General features: G+C 43.0%; 4 protein-coding genes across 4 annotated transcripts; 2 read left to right on the top strand and 2 right to left on the bottom strand.

Annotated features, from left to right (window-relative positions):
• The first annotated feature begins 2,814 nt into the window (after positions 1 to 2,814).
• On the top strand, positions 2,815 to 8,008 carry LOC120412470 (uncharacterized). Its single transcript, XM_039572957.2, has 3 exons — positions 2,815 to 7,149; positions 7,227 to 7,380; positions 7,441 to 8,008. The coding sequence occupies exons 1-3, from the start codon at positions 4,404 to 4,406 to the stop codon at positions 8,006 to 8,008; spliced, it is 3,468 nt and encodes a 1,155-aa protein (XP_039428891.1). The 5' UTR covers positions 2,815 to 4,403.
• On the bottom strand, positions 7,983 to 9,727 carry LOC120412477 (minichromosome maintenance domain-containing protein 2). The gene is made up of 3 exons (XM_039572969.2): positions 8,676 to 9,727; positions 8,380 to 8,615; positions 7,983 to 8,320 (listed from the first exon to the last, which is right to left on the bottom strand). The coding sequence occupies exons 1-3, from the start codon at positions 9,725 to 9,727 to the stop codon at positions 8,058 to 8,060; spliced, it is 1,551 nt and encodes a 516-aa protein (XP_039428903.1). The 3' UTR covers positions 7,983 to 8,057.
• Positions 9,728 to 9,738: 11 nt separating this feature from the next.
• LOC120412501 (uncharacterized) lies at positions 9,739 to 11,265 on the bottom strand. The gene is made up of 3 exons (XM_039573004.2): positions 10,976 to 11,265; positions 10,620 to 10,920; positions 9,739 to 10,075 (listed from the first exon to the last, which is right to left on the bottom strand). The coding sequence occupies exons 1-3, from the start codon at positions 11,217 to 11,219 to the stop codon at positions 9,739 to 9,741; spliced, it is 882 nt and encodes a 293-aa protein (XP_039428938.1). The 5' UTR covers positions 11,220 to 11,265.
• Positions 11,266 to 11,348: 83 nt separating this feature from the next.
• LOC120412485 (cyclic nucleotide-binding domain-containing protein 2-like) lies at positions 11,349 to 14,785 on the top strand. Its single transcript, XM_039572981.2, has 6 exons — positions 11,349 to 11,517; positions 11,580 to 11,759; positions 11,838 to 12,086; positions 12,257 to 12,368; positions 13,768 to 13,901; positions 14,003 to 14,785. The coding sequence occupies exons 1-6, from the start codon at positions 11,494 to 11,496 to the stop codon at positions 14,729 to 14,731; spliced, it is 1,428 nt and encodes a 475-aa protein (XP_039428915.1). The 5' UTR covers positions 11,349 to 11,493; the 3' UTR covers positions 14,732 to 14,785.
• Positions 14,786 to 24,427: the final 9,642 nt, after the last annotated feature.

Raw genomic sequence — 24,427 nt, 5'->3', positions numbered from 1 at the left:
TTGACCGAAATGTCAAGCTCATATATGCGTGTATCCTAACAGCTCTTCATCGGTCTGATGGCCGAGTGGGCTAAGGCGCCAGTCCTTACTGTTGGTGCTGGGTATGAATCCCGTCGGTTGCAACTTTTTTTTTGTGTTTGCAAAAATTGTACATGCAGTGTGTAATATTAAGTGTTTATTTTGACGAAGGTGATGTGCATGCTTTTGCATGCGATTTTACCATAGGATTTTTTGCTGTGTTGGTATTTGTTTTTCGATAGTGAACACTCCAATTAAGAAGAATCCAAAATTTTAAAGCTTTATGTGCGTTGTTTATGGAGATACGCACTTTCAAGTGATGATTAATAGCAAAAGTGCACTTTTCTTATCAAAATTAAAAGGAAAAAATGTTAAACCATGCGTTTTCTTGAATTTTTTTTATTATTTTATGTTTTGGCAATCGAGTACTTTTTTTGCTCGCAAGAGCCCTCTCTAAAACTGAGATCATGTGAAAGATCAGATCATATTCTAACAAGTCTGAAACTTTCAAAGTGGGATTTTACGCGATTTGCGAGTTATGGTTAAATACAGTTTATGAAGATTTTTTTTTTCGAAATGAATAATTTTTTTTTCTAGCTTGTTCGTTAAAAGCAGTGTTGAATTTAAAATCTGAAAAGGTCTTAAAATACTTGCTTTTCTTAGAAATTTTGCCAAAAAAAATGTTCGGCGCGGTTTTCGCGGATTTGATTTTGGAAAAATTGTAACCACCCTGAATGTTCTGAGTTTTTGAAAAAAAGGCTCTAATTGGATGAAACTTAGAATAAGGGTCATTCCACCTGAAGTGTGCAAGAAAAAATGCAAATTTGAAAATTAACATTTCCGATTCTGCTCAAATTTGGCAGAGCTGTTGAGACTATCAAAACATGCAAAAATCCCGAATTTCATCCAAATCGGACCACCCCCTCCATTTTTGTACCCTCCCAAAAAATCGACTTTTTGGCGATTTTTGAGCGAAACCCCTATCTTCAAACGACGATAACTCAGGAACCACACATCTTAGAGGGTCGGTCTTAGACTCAATTTTGAAGGAAATTGGACGTAGAATCCATTTCTGTGATCAAAATTTAGATTAAAATATGTTTTCTACCTGTATTGCGCAATTGAAAACTTTAAATGGCCGTATCTCAAAACAGCCCTATTTATTTTTTGAATTTGACCTCACCATCGTATTCCCCGTCCGATTTTACATAAGAATCACTTATCGACAGAAAGGAATATGTTTCGTTCCAGAGATATCGAATTTTAAAGTTTTGAGTATTTGAGATTACCTAAATTAGCTACACTCGCCGCCTCTGCTAGAAGCACTAAGTCGTGCTGATCAATAACTGCTACCTGCTTTTATTGAAATAAGATTTCATCCCAAATAATCATTAGCAAAATAGGCAAATATTGAATGTACACCACTGTAGGAAACTGCTGTATAATCTTAAATTAAAAAATAGTATACAGTGAATTTGTGTGCTAGCCCAATGGATAGCCCAAGAATGGAATTCCCGCAGAGCTAGCAGGAAATTGCAATTGATCTTGTAAGTAACACTTAAGAAAAAGTGTACGATACATTATCGTGTTAAAAATTTTGAATTAACATGAATAAAACTCTCGTGAAGCATGATTAAGGAGGAGGATTTCTGGAAAGTATAAAACTGAAAAATGTAAAATTCAGTTGTGTTGATTTCGACACCGTCCGAACAATAATCTTTTTTTTTGTTTGTCAATCATTTAGAAATCTTGAAAGACGATAAAGCTGCTGTCCACATGTAGCAGAATTGAAAAAAATCATCAATTATTCAGATGAAACTGGCTCACAATATAAAAATCGGTTTAATATGATCAACCTTTCAAACCGTAAGGCAGATTTTGGGGTTTTTGCTGAATGGCACTATTTCGCTACCGCACATGGCAATAGCTCTAGACCCCATGAGAGTTATTTCATCTACCACAGCCAGCTCTACATTGTTCTCACTTCAAATAAAAGAAATAATTTGATAAAGTGGGAAGAAATGAGGAATAAGGAAAAATATAAAAAAATAGATTTTTTTTAATTGTATTGTAAAAACTCTGTAGCATTTGCAAATAAATATTCAAAGTTTAAATTTTACTTAATATGGTTTAATGACACTGAGATCATGAAGATCAGTGCATTGAAAATTACCCAATAAATATTCCTTAAACAAAAAATAGATTGTTCAAGGTATTGATTATCTCAAAATCGTATAAAATTATAAAAATAATTCATCTTACAGAACACCAGGTAGTAATTATTCATCAGCACGACTTAGTGCTTCTAGCAGAGGCGGCGAGTGTAGCTAATTTAGGTAATCTCAAATACTCAAAACTTTAAAATTCGATATCTCTGGAACGAAACATATTCCTTTCTGTCGATAAGTGATTCTTATGTAAAATCGGACGGGAAATACGATGGTGAGGTCAAATTCAAAAAATAAATAGGGCTGTTTTGCGATACGGCCATTTAAAGTTTTCAATTGCGCAATACAGGTAGAAAACATATTTTAATCTAAATTTTGATCACAGCAATGGATTCTACGTCCAATTTCCTTCAAAATTCAGTCTAAGACCGACCCCCTAAGATTTGTGGTTCCTGAGTTATCGCCGTTTGAAGATAGGGGTTTCGCTCAAAAATCGCCAAAAAGTCGATTTTTTGGGAGGGTACAAAAATGGGAGGGGTGGTCCGATTTGGATGAAATTCGGGATTTTTGCATGTTTTGATAGTCTCAACAGCTCTGCCAAATTTGGGCAGAATCGGAGATGGTATGACCCATATAACCTAATTTTTTCAATTTTTATTCTATGTAAGGCAGCTTATTGTACGATTTTGAAAGTTGAAAAAAAGCATAAATCAGAGGTGGAAAAAGATAGACAATGCGTAAAAACGAATCAAAAATGTATCTTTTTTAACCATAAATTAGACTAAATTACCTGTGTTCCTATTTTATTTTTCATTTTTGAATAGTACTCACCAATACCTACAACTTTACCGAAGGCACCAATGCGATCAGAAAATTCCCTCAAATTATACGGATTTTCGCGCCATAAATGTTTCTTTGGTCATTGGAAAAGCCTTCTCAAAGTTTGTTCCAAATCAAATAATACTTGTAAGTAAAATCCATTCCGGAGTTTGTGGGGAATTGTTCCCAAACAAACTTCAAAGGCTTATGAGTTTCCGTGGTTAAATTTAGACCACCTTAATAAAAATGTGTAGGAGAAAAAAATACCACGAGACCCACTAGTTTCGTTTAGGAGAAAAAAAATACTTTAAATTCGAAATTCTTGTATGTTTGGACGGTTAAGGACTCGGTCCTAATTCCATCAAATTCGCTGATTTGCACTATTTAATCAATTTAATTGTCAAAACTTTTGAGAGAAACTAATTTTACACATTCCAGATTAGCTTGCGTTCTGCCAATTTTCCTACTTTCGAATACTTTTGATGCTTGGTAGATGCACGTCGTTCACGAAACCCAGATCTCCTTGTCTGTGGCTGTCTCGCGATTAGCAATAGAGACACAATTATTTATCGCGTCCACCCGCGCGCACCACACACGCGACCGCTGCCAAGTTTAATTGCTTTATTCTGACCGAACCTTCTGTGTGGTTTGGCCTTTAAAAGTGCCCTAAATATGTATCATCCCGCTATTAGACCGCATGCAGTAAGGAAGGAGGTTGGCAAATACTTGTACGAAGATCAGACGGCCAGTAGATGAACAATTAATAGTTTAGACAGCTTAAATTCCGTTACTTTTGAGGCGAATCTGCGCACGTGTCGTGGTTGTTTTGAGACACTTTCTCGAAAAACGGTGCGCTGTTCGGTGAATTATAGCTGAATTGAACAACTTTTACTTAATTTGCCTTAACGAGGCAAAAACAAACTTTTACTGTTCTGGAAAAACAAACTGTTACTTTCGGTCGTGCTCGAACTAATGCCCTGTACTCTCTGTACGCAAGGTAATTTGCGATTGTCAGCAGAAGGAACCCCCTGAACTTGGCTGCGCGCCATTATCTTGCGATGAGATGGTATCATGACTGCACTGCGTTGGAACTGGAGCGCATCCAAGTTCACATGTGCGGTCGCTTCTTCCATTGTCACAGAGCGCCTGCTCGGTTCTACTACCAGAAAGCTCGTCAACCGTTTCGTGCGTAACTTACCTGTGCGCCAGTGCCTACTTGGACGGGATAATCGCGAAATGGTTCATTGCGTTTCGTGATGGCTGTTGTTGAGGTGCAGATGTCGCTTTTGGTTGATCGTTGAGTTGCTTGGATGAGTGCTGAAGAAATCAAGGTTAGTCTGCGCGTAGTGTTCGGATCGATCGGTTCGGGGTTATTCCGGTGGTGTCTCGGTTAGGAAAATGGATGAGAGTGGTTACTTACCACTGGTAGTGTTGTGTGTAGTACTTGGGAAGAATTCAGCACTGAACGCGGTGTATGTGAACAACCAAAAGCTCGACCGGATTGAGGTGGACAAGATCAAGCTGTTGAGTCCAACGGACGCAAGTGTACACGAGGTGACGAAGAGTGACCTCATAACGAAGGATAACTTTACGAACCCACTTCAGTACTATCAGTACTTAGTGGGGAATGACCCCGAAGGATACGTCGACCTGCTGTGGGGCAAGAACAAAACATATATGCCGTCCATCTTCAGGACTACAACCACTTCAACAACACCAACGGAGAATACCATCAACTACGCAGATGACATGACACCCATCTTGAACACGCTGAACAATACAACGCCGATGTACAAAGGGGACTATTACATCCCGACAAGTACAGTTCGCCCAGTGAAGCAACTCAAGAAACCCAAAACTAAACCACTGCCAGCAACAAACCAAACAAAACTAACGAAAGAAACTCTGGAACTGCTGCGGAAATACTTTGCTATCAACTGCACGTTGACACCACTACAAGCCATCACCACGACTCCACTACCAAAAACCGCAACCAAGAAGTCTAAACTAAAAGCTAAAACAAAGAAAGCACCAGCAACAACACTAAAAACCACATTGAAGACAACACCACAAACAAAGCCACATACGAAACCCCCGAAAGTAGCCAACAAGCTATTACAACGAGCAAAGCCCAAGAAGAAACCTTTCCGACCCGTAGTCTACGTAGAACACCCCGTCATGGCGACCATCGGAGGTGTACTGGAAAGTGTGTACAACTACATGCAGGATGCGATGGTCAGCACGGAGTACATTTCGATCGAAGACGAGGACATGAACCGCAAAGCCAACACCAAGAAAGGCAAGAAGATCAAGCGGGATTCCGTCGCCGACGGCACGACGCACTTCCCGATCACGTCCAAGCAGTATCAGTCGGACACGAAGCGGGTGACCATCGCGGGAATTCCGCTGGGAGGCGTTGGGGACAAGAACAAGCTGACGACAAACATTCACGTGACGAGCGAGTATTCGCCGGCGACACCGGCAACGATTCCGCTGTTGCCGTTGCAGCCGAACGTTGACGATAAGGATAGGAGCAGTGAGGAGAGTGGGTCGGAAGAGGGAGGGGATTACTACGGAGGGTTCGCGAATACGAGTTATGAGGATGAGGAAGAGGAGGACAGTGCGGAGGGTGAGGAAAGTGATGAGTACGCGGGTAGTGAAGAAGCGGTCGGGAACCTAGCGGGAGTGGTTGTGAATGACAAGGACTATGACTACGAGGACGAGAAGAACGATGTGCTGGCGAATAGGAAACCGGTGAAGGTAAAACGACAGAAGCAACCAGGGAGCTTCGAAGAGTATAGTGATGAAGAGGGGGATGATTATGACAGTGCAGAAGATACGGGTGGTGGAGGTGGATTCTTAACGGGGATATTTTCGACGATTGGACGCTTCGTGCGATCGTTGGGATTCGCGCCGAGAACTACGGTAGAGTACGACGACTACGATGAGTCGCGTAGCACTACGCCACGGATACTGGACCTGAAGAAACGACCAACACGGAGTACGGATCCCGGAGAACAAACGCAACTCGAGCGAGTACATGAATCGACCGAGAAGCAGAATCCGTGGTATTACTACCCGCCGTACATGTACAACGAAATCAACGAAGAGCCAGAGATTCAGATACCAGCATCGGAGCCGAACGTTCCTCCGCAAGAAGAGGATAACAGTGATTGGTTCCAGTACATGATGCCATGGGATTTCTTCAATCCTTGGTTACCGTGGGACGATGCACCGAACACTCAGGCTCCGATACAGCCGGTGGAGGTGACAAGCACTGCTGAACCCAAACCTGGTTGGTTTCCGAACCTTTTCGGAGGTGCTACAACGGAAGCTCCTGCCACTGATCCGACGACCCCCAAGCCACTGATTCCGTTCCTACCAGCGTCGGATCCGCTGCAGAAACCATCAACCTGGATAAACGTGATCGCTCAGCACGTTTTCACGACAACCCGAACTCCAAAGACAACAACCCAAATCCCATCAAACACTCACATAACGAAACCGACCAAAGTGTCCTACAGCGGGTATCAACTGTGGCGCGTATATCCAAAGAGCCCGGAGAACGTTCGCTACCTCGTGGACTACCGATTCTCGCCGGAAGGCATCAAGCTGCAGTGGTGGAAGGGACCAAGCTTGAGGGGAGCCAACGACATCCTGGTACCTCCGCACATGCTGGAACCGCTAGCGGATTATCTGCAGGATGAAGATATCGCAAAGGAGGTGGTTATCCGGAACCTTGGGCAGGCGATCCTGTACGAGAACCCCAAGATGACGCGACGCGAGCAGATCGAGGTGGAGGTGCTGACCGGACATCCGTTGACGTGGTACCGGTACCATCGGTACGGTGACATCGTCAAGTTTATGAACTATCTGGGGCGCAAGTTTCCGCGGAACGTGGAGCTGATCCACATCGGAAGAAGCTTCGAGGGGCGTCCGCTTACGGTGGTGAAGGTTGCGTTTGATGGGAAGCGGTCCAAGGAGGACACGGACAACGTCAAGGGGAAGCGGAAGAAGAAGGTGAAGAAGCGCGGACAACGCAGTGCGATATTCGTTGAGGCTGGGGCGCATGGCAGGGAATGGATTGGGCCGAGCGTGGCCACCTGGATTCTGGACACGCTGACGAAGATGGTTGCGAGTAATGGTAAGTGCTTTGTTTACGTTTTGTTTTGGAGATTTGACAGTTTCAAATAGTGAGGTTATGTCTTCGTTTACTTGCAGATACCGAGCTAGAGAACATGAAGGCAATGGATTGGTACATTCTGCCGGTGCTGAATCCGGACGGGTACGAGTACAGTCACGAGTACGATCGGATGTGGCGCAAGACACGCTCCAGACACAGCGAAGCTCATGTTCCGGGGATTCTGAATTCAGCGTGAGTGTCTTTCACACCGTATTCTGATATCCGGAGTCTCACGCTTTTTTCTTACTTCAGGTTGAGCTGGCTCCAGTCGCACAGCTCGCTTTCGGTCAACTCCGACCAGCACTGCATCGGCACGGATCTCAACCGGAACTGGGACTACCGCTGGAACGAGGAGGGAGTCTCCAGGTCCGCTTGCAGTGAGCACTACGCAGGATACAGAGCGTTTTCCGAGCCGGAAGCGAAGGCGCTGTCAAAGTTTCTTCAAAACAGTCGTCGGAACATCCAGATATTCGTGTCGTTGCACTCGTACGGCCAGACGATCAGCTATCCGGGTGAGAAACGTTCCCCAACGAATGACGAACAGTTCAGCAACGTGCACGAGATGGCAACCGTAGCGGTGGAAACGCTGCGAGGTTCCGGAAGTCTTGCGGCGTACCAAGTGGACAGCCAGCACGAAATGTCGTACGTGAGTTCCGGAACATCGACGCAGTTCGCCCGGTTTGAGGCCGGTATCAAGTATAGCTACACGGTAGAGTTGCCGGATACGGGAACGCATGGATTTCTGCTTCCACCGTCGGGGATCGAAACTGCGGCCAGAGATATGCTCGAGCTGATCAAGGGAATGGTAGATTATATTTAACCTGTTCTGTACAATTAGTAACTTATTCACAATTAAATTATTTTAAAAACTACAAAATCGTCGTATTGTTGAGAAAATCTCCCAACCAAGTGTCAAAGTTTTGCAGATACTGTTCAAGATCATCCATCGACTCGAGGGAATCGGCTAGCGGGGCTACATTACCTGGGTAGGAGAATGTGGAATGAATGAAGCGCTCGCAGGTCATGATTGCGACGAGGGCATCCAAACGGGTAGCTTCCTTCCGGAAACAGAGTCTCGTGTGGGCTTCCGTCAGCTTGGACAGAGCCTGGAGCGATGATTGTGAAAGGGCTTCTAGAAAAGAAAATGAAGTTTGTTTAAAGCTTAAATACGTTCTGCCACAATAATCCCACCTGGAACCCTAACTCGCGTCCTGGCGCCGTACTCTTCTAGCAGTTGGATGATCTCCGTCGGAATCACCACTGACTGGAAGTAGAGCATTGCGAAAAACTGGCGCACATCTTCCTCTGGAACCAGCGGATCTCGATCTTCGACCAACTCGTCGTAGTCTCGCAGAGACTGCTCTAGCAGAAAGTCGATCTCCGCGTCCGCGGTTTGCTCCGGCAGTACGATCGGGACGCCGAAGTTGCTGAAAAGTTATTTTAAAGGTTATGTTTTTTGACAGCTGCAAGATTCCCAAGACCCTCACTTCAAGAACGCCACCATGGTGCTCAAGTCCTGCTTCGTCCGGCGGCTGTAGTTCCAGCAGGTCCAGATGGCGCACTCCAGCGGGTACGCGATCGCGTGGTTCTCGATGATCACCCGACCGGACTCGATCTCGCGCAGAATCCGCGTGGCGTTGGCCGGCTTCTGCATCGCCCAGTCGCCGATGTAGCATACGCCGGTCCGGGCCAACGTTGTGGCGCCACACTCGACGAAGCTCGACTCTTCGAGGACGCGACCGCCGGCAATGGGATCGGCGGCACCGATCACGTACCGACGGGCCAGCTGGCCGATGGCGGTCATCAGGAGGTTCGACGCGGATGTGTCCGCTCCGATGGCGATCACGTGGAACGGTGGGACGGGGGATGACTTGTGGATCGAGGCTATGCTGAGGACTAGGCCGAACTTTAGCGCGGTGTGGGTGTTCATGGGGAAGAGTTCCGGACACAGCTGGGCTGCGAGTGTGTACGAGAAGCAGTAGTCACTGTATTGTTCGGTTATTGAGTTATACAGGTTGCGGATCGAAGCTGGAATCTCGGAAACTTCCTGGATGAGTGGGATTGAGGTTTGAGAGAACTGCTGATCGGATTCGCCTGGAAGTTCCGTGGTAGCATCCGTAGTTTGGGTCGGGTCATGGGTTGTGTTTTGGGTTCGATCAATCTGGGAAAAGGTTAGCTCTCGGTTTGTGTTTTGGGTACGATCGAGTTGGGAAAAGGACCACTGCTGGGTAGCTTTAGGTTGTTCAAAGACCATCGTCGGCTGAATTACATCCTGCGGTGCTTGCGTTTCCGAGTTTACTGGCGTTGGAACCCAGGCGTTCGGTTGGGATGCCTCGATCAATAAACCTTCCTCTTCAAGCACAGATCCAACGTAAACGGTATTATCCGAAATTTCCTCCTCCTGACTAAACAGCTCATCGGACGTATTCGATTCCAAACCTCTCTCTCCCTTCGAAACTTGTCCCCTCAACGTATCAGTGTCCTCGCTGGTCTCTCCCAGCTCTTCCGGATCGCACATCAACCCGACCGGAAACTCCATCCCTGTTCCTCCTAAACTTCCTCGATAGCCCACGCGCTAAACAGCAGATTCGGCGGGTTGAACACCCCCGTGATGACGTACTCGTGGCCCAACCGCACCGGAACGCACAGATCGTCCGCCAGCCGGACGGAAATGCTCTGATGGATCCGGCCCACCTGTACCGGTGTCCGAAAGGCGTCGGCGGAAAAGGCACGCACCGAGAAGTAGTCGCCGACGGTGCGGATCCGTAGGTTCTCCTGCAGGACCGTTTCGTTGCCGCACTCTTCGCACTTGGGAGCCCGCCGGATCTCGCCGGTGATGGCGTGGTGGGCGGCGGGATAGTCCGGGCAAACCCAAACGGAGTGGAGGCTGAATTAAGATTTGTTTTAGGATATTTCTCTTGTTAACCAAAACATACACGGAGAAAAAAGGGTTCCGAAAATCGTGAACAAATGTTCATGAAATTAGGAATCACGAACAAATTGTTCAAATTTAATGGTAAAGAACTGTCATTTCTACCATTCGAATCCAATAGTCCATTAAGGTATCATTCTAGATCGGCCATTTGGCGGCCATGTTTGTTTTAGAAAAACATTCAAATCTTGATTCAGAATGTTTCAATCAAAAAGTGGTTGTATGTAAAAGTATTTTACATATAGTGATATTTTTTTTTCATTTCAATTTTCTATTTCTGGACCCTGAATTCAGAACCACCATTGACAGTCATTGCCCTAAAAGTGAATGACACCTTCTACGACCTTAAAAGTAATCAATACACGCAGAAATAAGAGTTCCAAAAATCGTGAAAAGCGTTCACGAAAATAGGAATCATTAACAATGTGTTCAAACTCCAAGGTACAATAGTAACAATGAGCGTGAGTTTAATAAACCGCAAACGGAAGTAATTACTCACATGTACTTCTGCAGCGAGCTGTAGCCCTGCACCACGCACCGGAACACGGTCAGTCCGGTGTTGACGTTTTGGGGTTGCGCTCGGAAGAGGTAGCACTCGCGCGGGGGAAGCTGCAACTGAACCCGGCAGTAGATTTGCTGCAACCGGACAGTGATCGCAGGCGAGGGCTGTTGTTGTTGTTGCTGCTGTTCCGCCGGTTCCAGCTGGGCAAAGTGAGCGTTTACGACGGAGAGGACCACCTCCTGGAGGGCCTGCTCAAAGTAGATCGGTTCCTCGATGATTGTCTTAAGGAGAGTTAGATCTATAGGGAATTATGGTTAGTTTTATAACATCAAGAAGTTCGCTGGTGTTCTTACCAAACTTGGCCAGCGATTCGTAACGGAAGGGCAACCGCACGATCACCGGTTTCAGCAGAAGATCCCGGTCACTGTGTTCCGCCAAGTATTGCCGGTGGAATTCGGCGCAAACTTGCTGCACGTGACCGACGAGGTCTGTTTGGACAAGGAAGGTAGCGATCCGTTCGCGGAAGCCCAACTCCCGCTTTAGCGCTTCCAGATGACACTCGGTTAGCACGGATTGGTCCGCAATCGTGGAGGACATTGGACAGGAGTTTGAGAATGTGCGCGTGAAGAAAAGAACGAGCACGTGCTTGACAGTTTAAAAACGGAAATCGAAGGAGGCGCCTTGTCAGTCAAGTTGTGTCAACCGAGGAGTCTTCGGTAGCGCTGCCCAAGCGGTCGGTTTTGGAAGCTCTTTTTTGCTCTCGGAGAGAAAAAAGCTCGTGTAGACGAAGAGAGAAAGCTTTCACACTGGGCTGAATACGAAGAATTTTGAATTTTATTTGCAAGAAATTTGAAACTCTAAAATCTGAAAAATGTCTTCCAAAAGGAAAGCCGATGTAATTATTCGATAAACCATCTTTTATTTTTCAACATCACCAAAAATAAACTAAATTGACAGGAGGAAAAGTTGCGCCGTCGTCGGATGGTGCGGTTCCGCTTCCGGTGCCTCATCCGTACGGTCATGTGCAACAACTACTGGCTGTCGGAGCTCCCAAAACAGGAGCTGGGCGAGAACACCCGGCGGAACATTGCCATCAAAACGCGGAGAAAGGGTCGGAAGGGACTGCTGACGATTATGGTAATCTAATCGATCAGTTTTCGATAAGACAACTGTCAAAAGTGCTCGATTTTTGTAAAAATCCTTTTTAAAATACAGGAAAAGGCCATCATGAATCAGGAGGCCGCGGATAGGACTCCTGCCCAGCGGGCTCAACTCTGTGCCATTTTCGAAAAGTTGGACTGTCTGGCGCGCTTTCCGCCGGAGGTCCGCGAAGAGCTGGCTAGCTGTGCCCGCTATCAGTACCTGGGCCCGGGTCGGATGGTGCTGCGTGAGGGCCACGAGGCGCACGCGGTTTACTTTGTACTGAACGGCGAAATCACGGTCAGCCGGCTGTGGTGGGACCCGGTAGGTGGTTTTTTGGTGTTTAACGGGTCATTCATAAATTACGTGATTTTTAAATAACAGCTTTTAATTTGCTAAGTTTTCCTTGCAAAACTCAAATGAAATTGATTATTTGAACACACGTAGCGTGTCCTCCGCACATACCCATGTACTACAAGTTGAGCAACTTCCAGGTCTACAAACGCCACGTTGACATACCATGCGGGGTCCGCGTGCCTGGCGAAATGTTTGGAGAAATTGCGTTCCTTTACGACTGTCGGCGGACCGCGACCTGCACCACGGCGAGTGAGTACCGAAAATTGTTGTATTTTGTGGATTATTTTTCTGTGGCAATATGTGATCAATGGGGAAATTGATTCATAAACATATCTATAAGAACATCGTAATTCCATAAGGTAAACTAACCAAAAAAATGGATGAGATAGTGGCATGCAAAGTCACTTTTGTTGTTGTTCAACAAGGTAGAGAGATTTAGAAACGAGATCACGATATTTATTTTAGCATAGCTTTTGAAGTACTTTACTAAACTTTATAATTTTAATATGGACTTATGGGTCTCCAGGACGAATCGAATGAGATCCAATCGGTTCAGCCAGTGTCGAAATAATAGTGTTCATATTTTCGTCCCAGATGACGGCACCGCTAAAAATTCGTATATACGATCTTTTTTCATTATTTGACCTGTATTTCCCCTTATTCTTAGATTCAATTTTATCTTTTACCAAATATTTCCCGTGAAACCATTTCCCCCCTCTGCAATTCAAATTCCCAATGAGCACAATTAAAACTTTTCCACAACTGATTTTTTTTATTTCGTTTCCAAACCACACTCAGCGGCCGCAGAGCCTACATATTCTGTATCAATCAGGACGAATCGCGTGCCGGCAGCTCGTTCCGTTGATTGTGGTTTAACGTTTTGGAACCTCCTTCTTGGCTTGGCCGCCTATAGGAGTCCTGAAGTCCAAATTGGTATATGGCGTGGGAAAATATCGCGACTCTATTCTATTTGCCGATTTTTCTTTCCCCTTCAAATTACACAGTTTGTCGCGCGATTCGACTTACAGTGTTGCCATCACGTGGCTTCCGAACGATGCTTGTGGGGAAGGGGAAGGAAATGGAGGCATTCAGTGCAAAACTTCCATTACCATGATTAATAGATTAGGTTATTTTATCGCTACACACTGGTTTTGTAAAGGGGAAAGTTTTCGTTCCGCGTCATTGTTGGTGGCCCCAAATAAGTTTTGCCGTAAATAATGGGGAAGGGTGGGAGTTTTTCATTTTGTTCCTCAGGCTTAGAAGAAGAATTAGGAAGTGTGGAGTCGGTTACACCGGGTACAAATGAAACTCTGCCATGTGGTTTGCACCGTGGAGTAGAAGATTTTGGTAATGTTTTTTTTTTCATAATTTGACAGTACCTCACCTTGGAAATTGTACACTTTGATCCTTTTAACGTCAAAAGCTATCAGTGTTGCCAAATTTTTGGTAATGCAAAAACTTGAATTCGACACTGTAAAGCTGGTCGGAATTCCGAAACAGAGCAGAAAGTTTAAACGATTTCCGAATCGCAACAGAATAGCAACACACAAAAAATGTAGAACACACCATATCCACAGCGTAGTAATGTAGGTTTTTCCGCTCATTTACCTTTCCGGTGCCGTTTGGGGTGGATGTTCCGTCCCGTCAGCGGACACCGAGCTGCTGTGCGTGTTCCGCGAGGACTTTGTGCGGATTTTGGAGGCAACGCTGCGGCTGCAATGGGAACTCATGCAGGAGGCCATCCGGCGCTTCCAGTACTTTGACCACTGGAGTGAGGAGCAGGTTAGTTGGCAGCACTGCCCGCCTGTCAGAGTTACACGCTTGACTAGTTTTGATTTACTTTTGGGTTTAATCGACTTTTGCTGCACCTTCTCCGTCTACAGATTCGCGAATGCTGCATCCTGGCCAAGGTGAACCGGTACGAGCCGCAGCAGCAGATTGCCGGTGCCGATACGGGATTTAACACCGAGTACGCGTATTTTGTGCTCAGCGGCCAGTGCATGATCCTGCAGTGTTTGAAGGTCAAGAAGAAGCGTCGTGGCCAGCGGGACTGCTTTCACCTGCTGCCGATAGAGGGCAACAATATTCAGCTGAAAATTGCGGAACGGTTGACGAAGAGAAGGGATTCGGAAGTTTTGGAGTCGGTGATGCCATCGAATCTGAAGGAATCACTAGCGAACGCGGTTCGGTCGGGAAGTTGTGAGGATCAGAACGGCAGTCTGGAGTTGAAGCCGGATGAGTCGCTTGAGCACATCTTTCTGGACGTGGGATCGTTCAGCTGTGGATCGGTGTTTGGGCTTGGGGAGAAGTTTGAGGATCGCACGATCGTCGCCCGGAACCATGTGCAGTGTATGTTGATTCCGCGGTACTGGTTGTTCATGAAGAACCAGAACACCGGGAACGTGTGGCAGCGGATCAAGATGTACCTGGAGCTGGCGATCCCGGACCGGGAGAAGCTGTTCAAGCAATACCTGACCGATCTAAATTGGATGGTGTATCGAAAGCGCGTCGTTACGGAGGTCATCCAGCGGCAAGGTCGCCACAGTAATCGTACCCGGTTGGCGGACGTTCCGCTGATGTGTCGGGTCGAGCAAAATGGACAACGAAAGTGAGGGAAGCTAAATTACACATGATCAATAAAGAAGAAGTGGGAAGCATGAACTTTAGCTAATTATTGTTTATTTTCGATGTTTACACCTCTTCACGTACGGTGAGGTCAAACGGGGTTTAGTCTAACGAAGAAGCTAAAGGTAACGCCAGTAAATTATGAATTACGATGCAGAACGTTGAAGAGTGCCTCATTATCCATTGCGTCATGGTTGAAAGGGAAAAGTCGAGTGACCATCGCGTGGAGTTGTTTTCCAGCAGCTTGTTGACATTTTCGCGCATCCGTTGAGAAATTCGAGCAGGTGCATTTGCATTTCTGACAGCTATTCGACTTTCAAATGGAACGCAAATGCAAATTCCAAAATTCAAATCGAAGGCAATATTTGACCAAAGTGCGCGAGTTAATTTTCGGGTGTGACCTTACAATCGATCCGTACGTGTGCCGCCAATTTGCAAACAAAGCCGATGCGAGGATTTTATAATCGTGCACCCGGGACAAATATTGACCACCGCCTCAAGACGCGTGTGATTTCGGCATGGCCAAAAATACCCGCAAACTTGACATTTCGCCATCGCGCGCCTATCGCGCTGTCATCGCGGCGGCGCGTAGCCTTCGGCTAGTGGACCAAAAAAATGAGCCAAATTTGGTTTCGCAGGACTGAATGGGTAAGGTGAATTAAAATTCGTTTGAATGAAAATTTGGCGGGGAGAGAGAGGCTGCATTGACAGTTTAGAGTGTGGCCTTTTTCCGGGCCATGTGGTTTTCACGCCAACACTGAAAAGCCTAAAAAAAGCCGCTAAGCTTTTGTGGCTAATTAGCGCATCAATTGATGAATATTTATGAGCACGTCGCTGCGAGTGAATGGTTGATCTATGATGTTTTGCAATCTACAATTGACTTTTAGACTTTAAAAATTTGCAGATAGACACATTCACTGCAATTTTTGCATATTTAAAAAATGCAGATCAATAGAAATAATAATCATCATAAATGATCGTAAATCACATCTTCATTAACTACAGACCACCACTTATCTTATATGACCGTACAAAGTTTTATCGACCAGATCTTAACGTACAAATTCTAGTAAAATTGTTCATACTGCAATAAACGCTCAAATCGCATTGGAACATTGTTAAAGCTACGAATACGACGCATGGTCTTTCGTGGTGCGAAGTCATGGCTTTACCACAGACAAAAAGACACAAAACTTAGTTAGCTAGATTTAAGAGATTCTTCAAACATGTTTTTTCAAGTTTCAAGGTTTTATTTGTGTAAAAATAAAGTTTTTTGTTAGTTTTCCCCGAGTTATAGATGATTTAGTAAAAACGGTATTATTAGCTAAAAAGGTATCGAAACGTATGCAATTTCTGCAATGTGCACATTTGTTTATCTGTGACCGTATACCTGGTGGAATGAACATGTTGTAAGCTGATCGGGTCACATCACAACATGAGCGATGCCACACATAAAACGGGTACCGCCCGAAGGCTTTCGATAGTGTCTCGAAGGCTCGCAGCACGTACCCGACCTGACGGGTTGACCCGAGCCATTGACGGTGCCGTCATAACAGCAATACAGTACCGAAGATACTAAACTCCGGACTCGCAAATGTGGGCTAGTAGAGTCATTGAGGAGTTGCACATAGCGCGCGCACTTTAATACCTGGAAGATGCTCCACGACTATCGTGCGAACGGTAAACTGTAGGCACGGTGGGAAAAATGCTTTTCTAAAATCACGGAAATCTTGATGGATTAATTTATTTAATATTTTGAGAAAATAGAATTCACCATATTTGTTGACATTCTCTTGTCACGAATATTATATGAGTAGGTTTGTAATCTAGCTGAATTCCTCCGTGTCGTCACCTGAAGTATGCTCTCATCGTTCGAGTATCTCTGCAGACTTTCCGTCGACGTTGTCTTTTTTTTTGCCAGGGATTCAAAAATTAACTGATGATGATGATGTCAAAACAACATTGTTTCCGTATTTTTGCTGCCAGGTGGCGCCGGTCTCACCCAAAATTGTCCAAGTGTGAGATTCTTGTAGGAAATTCAATAAGCCAATTGGGTCCTAAAATGAAGCTTAATAGCTCATATTATTGTTTACAGCGATAAAGCTTATTTTTCTGAGTACAATGACCCTTTGTACGACCACAAAGAGTTTAAAATTGTTTTTTAAATCAATATTGTAAAATTAACCTCGCGGTCCTTCTTGACAGAAAAGTTCCTACTTGACAGCTCGTTCCAAGGGGACCATAGTTGATCCATCGAAAAGATGTTGTCATTTCATTATTTTTTTTTGCATTAAAATTAAAAAAAAAGTGATCAGAAATGGTTTTTACCGTTGTCCATAAAAATTGACTTAGTACCCAATTTATTTTCATCACATTGCTAATAACTCATCAGGATAACCTCGGATCTTCTTGCACCCTTCGACAAAGTTGTAGGAAATTAAATTTCCTAGAGGAATCTCACACTTGAGCCATTTTGGGTGAGACCTGCGCCACCTGCTGCCAAAATCCTGAAGCAAAGTTTTTCCCCATGCATTTTTGCGATTTTACCCATATAAACTTCAACGATAAAAAGTGACCCCTTAACCTTAACCGATTTGGCTCAAAATTGACACAGTTACTTATTATTGCCTAAAGAGTCGAGCCAGGGGGTAACCCTTCAAATTATCCAAAAATTTTAATTTTTCTTGACACCCTAGTGGAAAATCGAATCACTGCTTTTCTACATTTTTCTTTCATGAAGTACCATCCTGGACAAGCGCGTGCCTGTTGTACTCTGTCTGTCTGTTTGCAATCATTTTAACCAAAAGAAATTAGTCGCGCGCGCGTGTAATTTGTTTGCAATCGAAACATTACCATTTAGCAACGATTTGGCGCGCGGGATCGATTGAAAACCCTAAGGGTAACGCCGAGTAACCACCCTAACCAAATCCTAACCGTTCGTTCCTAACTCACCGAATTTCGTCACTGCTTTGTATTGCAAATTTGGTGTGTGTGTGTGTGTGTGTGTGTGTTTGGACCCTTAATTAGATTCCTTTGTTGATCCTGAGCCGTTTAGGCTTTTGTAGCGCTCCTCTATTGATGTTGTACCGCGTCGTGTAGACAAAACCACAAACAGCATCTTCTATTGACATCGATAACGGGCCGCAAAATTGATTGAAGAGCGGGGATTGAAAATGTGCGGCGTTACGTAACGTGATGGCCACGCTGGAGAGAAAGATGCGTACTTTGTTTAAACAGCTCAAAGAAGCTTGAAACCACGAGACGAGACAAGTTTGGAGAAAATACCCCCAAGAAAAGGAGTTGGGCGTGGGGGGACCACTTTGAGACCACGGTGGTTTGAAGATGGTTGGCAGATTTAGGAGATACTTCCCGCCTGTTTTTGTTGTTGTATTGCTCGATCACATTGTTATGAAATGGCACACATTTGAGCGAGACACGACGAAGCGGACAGGTGAGTTCGGGGTGATGAAGGTGCATCGTTAGCTTGTTTGACCTAAAAATTGGGTTTGTAGTTTGCAAAAAAGAGTTTGCATTTTAGTCTGATTTTTTTTATACAAAAAAGGCATCTGTTTATTTCTCAACAACATTTTTGACTTTATGTTTAATGTAAAATCAAATTTGCAATCGAAAAGTATTTTTTTCAAGTTGTAGCCGATAATGTTAGATTTTGAAGAAATATCTTCAGTTTTTGTTTTGTTTTTCAAATAGTATCCATGTTCAAAACATTTGTTCCATCATCTGTATCTCCATAAAACATGTGTGCGACACAATCTTCACAGCTAAGCTTCGCACGAGGAGATTGAACTTTTGGATACAGGTATTACAGCAGGATGGTTTTGCAAATTTTCTTAACCATAAATTTCAATATTTGCCTTTTAAATCACGCATCGCCGACGGGAGGACTTCCAAAACTGACCACAAACAACTCCTTTCACCCGTGTGTGTTTGTGTGTGTTGACATATTGCTCTCAGTGTGTATGAATTCGATGCCATCACACTGGGAACACGCTTAAAATCGAGGTCGAAGAAATTTGCCAATATTTCATAATACTTGTGGCTGGTCGTTGGTTCGATGACAACGATGAGATAACTTTGTCGTAACTTTCTTCTGCAGCATCACCATCTCATCAGCATCTCTCGGGTGGGACATGGATGGACCATAATCTTCCCTCCTTGAGTCTTTGTTGCTGTTGTCGTTATTGATTGTGCGGGACAACGTTGAGTTGCCAAGGATTAGCTCCCCGCCAAGAGTCCACCAGGTCTTGGACAATACAGTCCGAAAATGCGAACCATGTCGAGTCTAGGCCATCGCAAGCATGTGCTTGAGTCGCGGCTTAGAGATGAATCTTGAGATAATGATGTTTTTTTTATGGATGACCATTTACTTACTCCCGAGGCATCGATTCTTATGGTTTGAACAGTTTGAGCCTTCTCGCGCGTAAAGTCAACGCTTGAATGAGGCAACGATGTATTACGTTTGCACTTTGAGGTTGGCAACACTGCCGGTAGGCTCTCGGTAGGTCAAGTGGTGTGCCATGATGGGAGATTTTGGTTGAAATTAAAGATGATTCAGGAATTAACCTAGGTCGGCTAAGTTAACATAAGCTTTATTTGTTTAATTTTGATAATTCATAATAATACTTTGAAATAATATAGCAGAGAGTGAAGCGACTTGATCCCTGCACCGAAAAAAACAGTTCCCAAAATCGAAATTCGGAACCACGAACAAAATATCAAATTGGATGGTACGTTTTTTAAAAAAAACCCGGATATCCAAATAATTCATAGCATTGGCAGCATTTCTCTGCGTGTCACCATATTAGCTTGTAATTTTAAATTGACGTAAAAATAATGTAAAGTGATTGAAAGAAGATGTAAAACTTTAGCGACATTTTCTGATCTCTTAAAAAAAATTCAAAGAAATTATAATTTCGTCACAAACAGGGTTACCGGGTAGCTAAATAAATTTGGGAATGCCAGATTTTTCAAGAGTCAGCCAGAAAAAAAGTTTAATCATTTTCAAGGGCTCTGATAGCTCCAAAAAGACCCATTCACTCGCGATCACAAATCGGACGCGACGAAAAACTGCTCTGAACGTTTCCTACCGTTTGTCACTTCCACACCGATCGCTACTGAATACTCTATCTTTGCTCTCTCTCACTCCATTCGGATAGTACAGCGAATTGCTCAAAGAGACCGAAAGCGTTATGTCGCTCAAAGCTGAGTCAAAATAGATTGCGATCGGCTTTGTTTTGATCATTTATAAAACTGCTTATAAAAATGTTTTGCAGTTGCGATGATAACACAATATCAAAGACACATTTGAAAGCAATTTCCACCTTGCCAAATACAAATTTACGGCAAACTATGGCAGCGCAGGCCAAGTGAGCAGGTATTTTGTCAGATTCTCTCCTCTCTGAACATATTCGTTTGAGACTCGGGTCGACGAACGGAGAAGGCAAAGAAATTCACGAAGTATTTGATTCGATGGGTGAAGCGATTGACCAAGACGTTGACAGCTAGAAAGTGGTGTTCGCTCGCGAATGGTTGCGCGCGCTCCGGTCGGCAAAGATTCGCTCGGCGTTGAGTGAGTGAATTCTAATCTTTGAACCGAAAATCAGGACCCTTATTCATTTCATCGCTGCCAGATTTCGGTATATTTTGATAGATTTTGAATTTTCTGCCAATTTCTAACAATTTTTTGATTAAAATTGATGATTTTACTACACGACAAAACAAAACCTGTGTCATGCAAATTTCGATATCTCTTTGGTTTCTCTTAGAAAAAGATTCCTCGAATCCAATACAATCGAAAGAATTTGATTTTATGTTAAAGCAAAAAAAATTTAACATGAAAAAACGAACAATTTTTAAGAAACCATGCGTCTCCTCCAAATTTGGTGAGCCGTCTACAAGAATATGGAAGCGCTTGGTTCGCGTTAACATAAAATCAAATTCTGTCGATGGCATCGGATTCGAGGAAGCTTTTTCATTATTATTGCCATGATTTGTTTAAACTGTACTGTCGACTCCCTGGCTGTCGATTTTCTCGATATCAATATTGCTCAGCTGTCGATAAATTTGTCAGTCCCTTTAAAAAGCATGCATTGATTTTTCGTTCTTTAATTTGATACCTCCCGCTCTCGACGGTCCCTTCAATATCAACAACGAGAGAGTCCACTGTATATGTTAGTCCCACTTATTTGGTGGTACAGTCCAGACTCGATTATCCGAAGCCTCGATTATCCGAAGTTTCGATTATCCGAAGTTCGATTATCCGAAGGTTTGTTTGCGACTTCGGATAATCGAATCAAGAACACATTTTTTTCTTTTTCTTGTTTTAAACATCAAATTCGAGTTCTGCAACCTCATTTCAGTAAAATTTGAATAGTTGATTGCCTATTAAATAATAAAATGCATTTTTCAATATTTCAACACCGCCATATTGGCCGCCATCTTGGATTTAAAAGTTTTAAATCACTTTAACGTAGTTTAGGGCTCATACGTAAGCTCGACAATAAAAAATTAGGCAACGACAAAAATTTTTTTTCGTGATTCGATTATCCGAAGTTTTAACTATCCGAAGTTTCGATTATCCGAAGTGAAATTTTTCCGAGGCCTTCAGATAATCAAGTCTGGACTATAATAAACCTTGCGCTATCAATGTTGAAAATTTTATTTTTCATTTAATCATGGGAAAATGATTTTTAGGGCCATGCAAAAAATCTAATTTAAATAATTTTGATTTTTGGTTATTTGAAGGGATTAAGAGCGAGTTTTTCACCAATGTGTAACAGGTCGTTTCGAGGTGCTCCGATTTGAATGAAACTTTCAGCGTTTTTTTGTCTATACATGAGATTTCCCTTTGTCGTAGAGGGCTCATATTTGGCATGAGTTCATCTCATGTATAGACAAACAAACGCTGAAAGTTTCATCCAAGTCGGAGCACCTCGATACGACCTCTAGAACAAACCGAGCAATATTTACAAATACTGCCTCTTAAACAAAAATCAACGAAAAACATGAAAGGTGATTCAGAAAAAAAGAAAAATTGCTACTGTTTCGAGAAGCATCTAAATCGGTCTACATTTTATTTTGCTTCAATATGTCCACTCCTTCAATAAACAGACACGCCTGCGATCAACTCGCTGCCCTAAACCGGCAAACAAAACAAAAAATAGTTCCGATTCCGTTTCGAATTTGCATATACCTACGTTCGTCAACATTAGCGCCAACGTTTTGTAATTCGTGTTTGATGTGCCTGTTTTTTTTTCTCGGGATTTCAAAAATTTCAGTCAGATCTCGCTGGACCAGTTTGGCAGGTTCAAACGACACTTCGTCTGTGCGCGCCAATATTTGGAGAGTTTATGAGGCTATGATATGGCTCTATTGGATTTCGAGCACTTTGAACTTTTCGACTAGCCGGAAATTTTGTCCTCCTCCTCCCAAATCGTTGCTACCCATCGGGGACAGGATGAGCCAAAACTCAATTTGCATTCAAATAGACAACGACGACCACTTTCGCTTTCTTTGGTGGTTTTTTCGTTTATTTTTCGAAAAAAATATCAACTCAAAACCCACACATCTGGGATGAGGTCTCATTATGAAGGGGGAGAAAAAGCCATCACATCTCATAATATTTAGAAGCCGGTGTTATCTAATGTGCGGTAATATATTGCAACTGTTATCTATTAGCAGCGCCAAAGCGAGCTCCTCTTTTCCGCGGACGGAGGTGTTAATTGATGCTTTGATGATGCATTTTTGCTTGCCGAGCGTATTTGTTGGAAATCAATGGCTCAATGCTAATAAGAGCTAATTGAGTAAATTTAACGTCGTTAAGGTAATGTTTAGTTAGCTCTTGATTGATCGAACATCATAATTAAACAGTTATGCTCTTGCCAGATTGTTGCCACCCACCTAGAATACAGCAAAACCCAATTTTTTTTTTTATTTTAGCGTTGTCCCGTCACGAAAAATTACAATTGTTTAGTTTGCAAAGGTTCGTGAAATCGGATTTGCATCATATTTTGGATTCTTTTTGTACTCGAAAAATCCTTTAAAATGCTGATTAGAAATCGAAAATTGGTCAAAAACAATTAGCCTGTGGATTTTCCTGAGTCTCAAAGGGAAGCGAGATATTCAAGATGGCGTCTAATATGGCGGCTATACGGAAAAACCACCATAAAAGAATTTTTAAGTTCAATCAACTAGTCAAATTTAACTAATTTGGTAACGCTGAATTCAGATACGACCTCTTGAATACTTCAAAGTATTTGGGAAATTTGAAGTTCAAGATGGCGGCCAAGATGGCGAACCTAGAATATTGGAAATTTTTATACAGAAATTTAACAGACAGTCAACAGGTCAAATTTAATTAATTTGGGGATGCTGAACTCGAATATAAGCATTAGAATATTCTAAAGTTCTTAGAACAGTCTGTGCGGAATAACGCCGAATACGGTGACAAATAAATAAACAAGTACTCAGGGAATGCAATTCAATTTTCTAGCACCGCCATATTGGCCGCCATCTTAGATTGCATATTCCCTGAGTACTTTGGTGTATTCTATGGCACATATTCAAGATCAGCGACCCCAAATGAGTTAAATTTGGCCCGTTGATTGCCTGTTACACATCTGAAAAAAAAAAACAAATTTTCTAGCACCGCCATAATGGCCGCCATCTTGGATTGCACATTCCCTGAATACTTTGGAGTATTCTAGGAGTCATATTTGAGCTCAGCGACCCCAAATTAGTTAAAGTTGACTAGTCAGTAGAGATTTTCAAAATTGCTTCATTTTGTGTCGGGACAACGCGAGCAAAACCCTCTTTTGCAAAATATCTGCGTTGTCCCGTACTCCCGTCACGAAAAGAAGTACCTGTCAAATCAACAAAATTGGGTGATCCAAGAAGCAAAATCTTCGTTTTTTATTTCAGAAACAACTGTAGAAAAAGGTTTTTTCAAAAACTTACTAGGAGAGCAGAGTTCTTCACTTTTGTGTATAAAAATCAAAATGATCCAATTTTACGATATTGTCCCGTCACGCTACATTTGTATCTCACTTGACTCAAACTTTGTTTTTTTAAATGTTTGCTCGAGTGAATCTTATTAGAAATTTAATGTACTTTCCAAATTTGTACAAATATTGGTACCTTTTCCCACAGATTTTGAAGTTATCAGCAAAAAACTGAAAACATATGCGTACAAACGTTGTCCCGTCACGAAAGAATCGGTCATCTATAAATTTTGATCTTTAATTAAGTAGTTTTTATGTAGATGTGTATACGTGGAGGTATGACTAAATGTCTTCGAGCAATTTTCCGTGAGGAGCACCTCTGCAAAAAATAAGCAAATTTTTAGGAAAATATTATTTTTGATTTTTTTGGTTTGGATGAAATTTTTGTGTGTACTTTTTCTACGACCATTTTTTCATCACTAGTTCGTCCATACAATTTCGGTAGCTGTTCGTACAAAAACGCTATTAAAATATTTAAAAATCTGTATTCGGGATAGGATTTTCTAATCGATTTGGTGGCTCCACACAGAAAACATTTTACGCTCTAAAAAAGTATCCACCTTTTTAAATCGACTTTCCAAAATATTGGATTGCGTAAAATAATTATTTTTGAAAAATCTCAGTTTTGAATATGTTTAAGATGACATAAATGGCATCTTTTGAACT

This window comes from Culex pipiens, chromosome 1 (assembly GCF_016801865.2).
Source record: "Culex pipiens pallens isolate TS chromosome 1, TS_CPP_V2, whole genome shotgun sequence".
NCBI classification, from domain to species: domain Eukaryota; kingdom Metazoa; phylum Arthropoda; class Insecta; order Diptera; family Culicidae; genus Culex; species Culex pipiens.
This window is presented reverse-complemented; position numbering and strand designations above follow the sequence as displayed.